Consider the following 4,815-nt stretch of genomic DNA (forward strand, 5'->3'; position numbering starts at 1 on the left):
ATGTTTGCATACATTTTGATATCAGCACCTCAGCTGTGGTGTCAACCGAAGATTTATCACAGGAAAACATGTTACCAAGGACCTCATGTATGCAAAGGCTTTGATTGCAAGTGGTGACATGCTGTCATGGATAGCAGGTGGCAATGTAATGGTGCAAGGAAGTTCCCACTAAGAGAGCAAACCCTGCAGTGCCCAAAGCCAGGAGAAACAGAGCAGGGCCGTGCAGGAATGGCAGGAGAGGGGTTATCTGCCCGAGGTGACTCTGCGGCACCATTCCACCTGTGACAGAGTTCTTGAACCAATCTCCAGGAAGGACAAGGTGCCAGTGAAGAAGTCCCTGGGCCTGGGCAGCCTGTGATCCAGCCATCCTGAGGTCATCATTAGCCCAGTCCCTGTTCATATCATGTGGCGGGGTGAGAAGAGGTTCAGGAGAAGAAGAGCTAGAAGGGTTTGAGAATGCAGGGACTAGAGCAGAGACGTTGCTGTGATGTGCCTCCTCCCATTTAGGCATCACACATGGATGTAGACGGGATGGACTTTCCCTAAAGGCAGTATTGGGATTCATTTGTTTGTGCACATGTAGAAAACCCAAGATGCCCTGCGGTACTTGCCCAGCAATCACTCCGAAGGGGCATGGTTTTCCTGTAGGTGCCAAGCTGTATCTGCTAGAGACATGTGGTTGTGCTGGACACCCCAGGCACCTGAAATGGATCTGCCAGCCTATTTCTATGTCATTAGATCAAGTGTCTGCACTGAACTACTACAGCTCTTTGTAGCATTGGTATCTACATCTATCTCAGCTTCCTAGTGAGTGGGGCTCTACTTGTAGCAGGCATCTAGTGTCATTTCTGATGGCCAAGGAAATTCCCAACCTGGCCCCCACCTGATGCTCTAGGAGGATGTGGGTCTCACGCTTGCTCCATCAGAGCAAGCAGACGCTGGCACATGCCTGGGACCACCTCTGTCTCTTCAACTGTCCCCAGGTGTTTGTGTGTGAGCAACTGACTCCCACCCTCCATCTCCAGTGATTACAATGGGAGCTTAGACAAGGAGCTCCCATGCAGACCTCTATGTTGTGCCCACTTTTATTTTCACCTCCTGTGAGTTTGTGGAGTTCAAGGGAGGGATCTGAATCCCACTCCAGCCCAGGGGCTTCTAAACAGGCATGAGATGCCCAGATTGACTGATGTGAATCAACACCTGAACCGTGTCTCCATGAGCTCCCCTCTTTTCCCCTCTAGGTATCCTGCCTTGTTAAGAGATGAGAATAGGGCCTTCCAGAGTGGGACATTTCCACCTTTCATAGATAGTCATCCTCTGATGAAATAAACTGCAATGCTGGAATCAGTCTCTCTGCACTCTTTAGAAAAGGACAATAGCTGGTTATTTTAGTCTACTTCAGGGAACATTTCCCAGGAGGAGGCAGCACAAGGGACAAAGAAATTCATGCCTTCAGCTGGGCCCCTGCTCCTGAGCTGAGCCGGGCTTCAGGGACAGAGGGAGCTCATGGCAACCTGGCAGCACTGCCCAAAGACAGCTGCATCCAGGAGCAGCTCCTCTGCAAAGAGCAGCAGGGCTCTGGGCACTGCCTGCTGCTGCTGCCATGAGATGAGAAGTGAAAGGCAGTGTGGAGTGGGAGGGCAGAGAAGAGCTCCTTGTGGGAGAAATCTTCACAGCCTTGCACACAGTAAGTTTCTGGCTGCAGGGCAAAGCTAGTGTGGTTCCTGGAGGGGTCTTCTAAACCCATCCTACCCCATGGCAGTTTTTTAAGGATCATTCTCCCAGCTTCTTCTTTGTGGAGGAGGATGAGGAGATGCTTCAGAGCAGAGATTCCCTGACACACTGTCACAGGGACAGGGCATCCTGCTCCTTTCTTCCAGGGAGGACTGCATGGGTGTGAACCCTGGGTGTGCACACAGGTCTGCATGGACTGTACTTCAGAGCAGTGTTGCTGTGCCCCAGGGTGCTGTGTGCCTGGGGCAGTGACTCTGCTGCCTGCGAGGGTCAGCACTCAGCCTACCCAGGGAGCTCCACACAACGCTGAGGGGAGAATCTCTGGGTGGGAGGAGAGACCCCTGTCAGGGCAGGTACTTTCTCCCATTGAGAGGCTGCTGTGTGGGTCAGGGCTGGGGAATATATCCGGAGGCGACTTTTCAACAGGAATGCCAAGGCAGGGGATACCTGGAAGAGAAGGAGCTGTCATGAGCCTCTGCTTTCAGTTCTTTTCTGTTTGGGTGGAGTGAAATGGGATTGGATCTGTCAGGTTTAGACAGGGGACGGAGGCTCCAAAACAGTGACCCTGAGAGAGGATCAGTTCTGGGAGGGACTCAGCAAATGCCTTCATCCACCCCTCAGCCTAAGGACAGAGCCAGCATCACCTTTCCAGCTTCAGCAAGGTTTCTCTCACCTGCTCCATAGCACCTGCAGATACGGAGCAGCACCTGGGCAGAGCCCTTCACCCAGGAGGTTTCTGCAGGGCAGAGCTGAGCACCCAGCAGGTGGAATGGGGTCTGTGAGCACTGAGAGGGGAGAGACGTGGGGAGAGAGAAACAGCTCCCTGCAGGGACGGCTTCAGGCAGCAGAGTCATGGTCAGAGTGTGAGAGGAAACTGTCAACTCCAACGCCTCCTCTCCTCTCCCAGTCAGCACAGCCCTCTGCTCTCAAGGCTGGGGGGTGCAGGGCAGGAGTCGTTTCCTCAGCAGCCGGACATGCAGGAGAGGAGACACTCCTGAGTGCCCCTCTGTCCCTCCCTGTCCCTGCCTCCCTCTCCACAAATATCATGGTATTGCTGCATGTTTCCCACCTGTCCATGCTGCCCTTGTACTCCCCCTTGGACTCTCTGGGCAGGGGGGGGTTTCTGATGCAGTTCAGACACTGACGCTGCAGGTCCTGCCATGCAGACGTGTCCTGGACAGTGAAGTGCCCCTCTAACCTGTGGGTGTCTGGGCAATGCAGTGTGGGGGTGTGGGAATGAGCCAACTCTCTCTTCAGGACACCCCATCCTTAGAACTTTCCGCCATTTCCCTGGGGTGTCTGGCTGGGCTGCAAGCTGCCCTCCAGAAGGACACAGCTCTCCCATTGCAGCTGCATGTTATCTAGGTGCCCCAGGGAGAAGCCACCTAGATCCTGAGGCCACGCTGAGACATGCTGCTGGGAGGGGGGATGTGGGCAGCTGGAAGGCGCCTGATGTGTTGCTGGCTAGAAGGAGACAGCTGAGACTTGCCTCACAGTCCCTCAGAAAGGGTGCTGATGGGCACTTTGCAAGTGCATTCCTCTGCTCTCTGCGGTGTGGTTTCTTTTTTGGGTAACACAAGTGCAACTGTCCTCCACCTCCATGGTGCGAGCACAGGGAGCAGGGAACAAGGCAGATGGACAGGCCAGCTCTGCTCCCTCTGCACTCAAGCCAGAGTGAATCCTTTTGCCTCTCCAGAATCACAGCTGCTCACTCTGAGTGCAGTAGCAATGCTGAGGGTTTCTACCTCCAAGAATCCTCCTCAGGTGTGACAGGGTCAGCTAAAGAAAACCAAAGAAGCCTTAAAACTATTCATGAATCCACATTATGTGGAATGGGAATAAAGATGCTGAAAAATGCCTTCAAAATTATGAGTGGATGAAATCTGACTGGAACTGGGAATATAACAGTTCAGTCATCACTCTTCCCATGTCGGCAGTGCTGTAGGTCAGGGCTGACTCCTCCGGAGCCCACGGGCAGAGGCCCCTGCTCCTCACGTCAGACTCAGCCAGCACAAACCAGAGCTCAAGCCATGGAGCTCAATGACACTGCTGCTGAGATGGGGAGAAGTAACGTGTGTGTGTTTGGGGGAGGTTGTGAGAAATGTTTGCTCAGAGAAGTCTGCCCTAACTTGTCAATGTCTCTTCTTCCTCGGACAGTCCACCTGTGCCCGAAAGGAGCAAATGTCCAACAGCAGCTCAGTGAATGAGTTCCTCCTCCTGGCATTTGGAAACACACGGGAGCTGCAGCTCTTGCACTTCTCGCTCTTCCTGGGCATCTACCTGGCTGCCCTCCTGGGCAACGGCCTCATCATCACAGCTGTAGCCTGCGACCACCACCTCCACTCCCCCATGTACTTCTTCCTCCTCAACCTCTCCCTCCTCGACCTTGGCACAATCTCCATCATTGTCCCCAAATCCATGGCCAATTCTCTGTGGGATACCAGGCCCATTTCCTACTTGGGATGTGTTGTCCAGCTCTTTCTCATTATGTTTTTCCTTTCAGCTGAGTATTCTCTTCTCACAGTCATGGCCTACGACCGCTTTGCTGCCATCTGCAAGCCCCTGCACTACGGGACCATCATGGGCAGCAGAGCTTGTATCAAAATGGCAGGAGCTGCCTGGGCCAGTGGTTTTCTCAATTCTGTGCTGCACACTGCTAAAACATTTTCAATGCCACTCTGCAAAGGCAATGTTGTGGACCAGTTCTTCTGTGACGTTCCTGGGGTCCTCAAGCTCTCCTGCTCAGACTCCTACCTCAGGATGGTTTGGGCAGTTGTAATTAGTGTTTGTTTAGGCTTTGGGTGTTTCATTTTTATTGTGCTGTCCTACGTGCAGATCTTCACTGCTGTGCTGAGGATCCCCTCTGAGCAGGGACGACACAAAGCCTTTTCCACGTGCCTGCCTCACCTGGCTGTGGTCTCCCTGTTTATCTGCACTGTAATTTTTTCTGCCCTGAAGCCCCCCTCCCTCTCCTCCCCAGCTCTGGACCTGGTGCTGGCTGTTCTGTACTCGGTGGTGCCTCCAACAGTGAACCCACTCATCTACAGCATGAGGAACAAGGAGCTCAAAGACGCACTGAGG

General features: G+C 53.5%; 1 protein-coding gene across 1 annotated transcript; it reads left to right on the forward strand.

Moving 5' to 3' along the window:
* Positions 1-4,005: 4,005 nt before the first annotated feature.
* LOC136996090 (olfactory receptor 14C36-like) lies at positions 4,006-4,815 on the forward strand (the record flags this gene model as incomplete). The annotated part of the gene is made up of 1 exon (XM_067317085.1): positions 4,006-4,815. A coding segment is annotated over one exon (810 nt), but the record flags the coding sequence as incomplete, so codon positions are not given.

Source organism: Apteryx mantelli, unplaced genomic scaffold (assembly GCF_036417845.1).
Source record: "Apteryx mantelli isolate bAptMan1 unplaced genomic scaffold, bAptMan1.hap1 HAP1_SCAFFOLD_20, whole genome shotgun sequence".
Lineage (NCBI taxonomy): Eukaryota > Metazoa > Chordata > Aves > Apterygiformes > Apterygidae > Apteryx > Apteryx mantelli.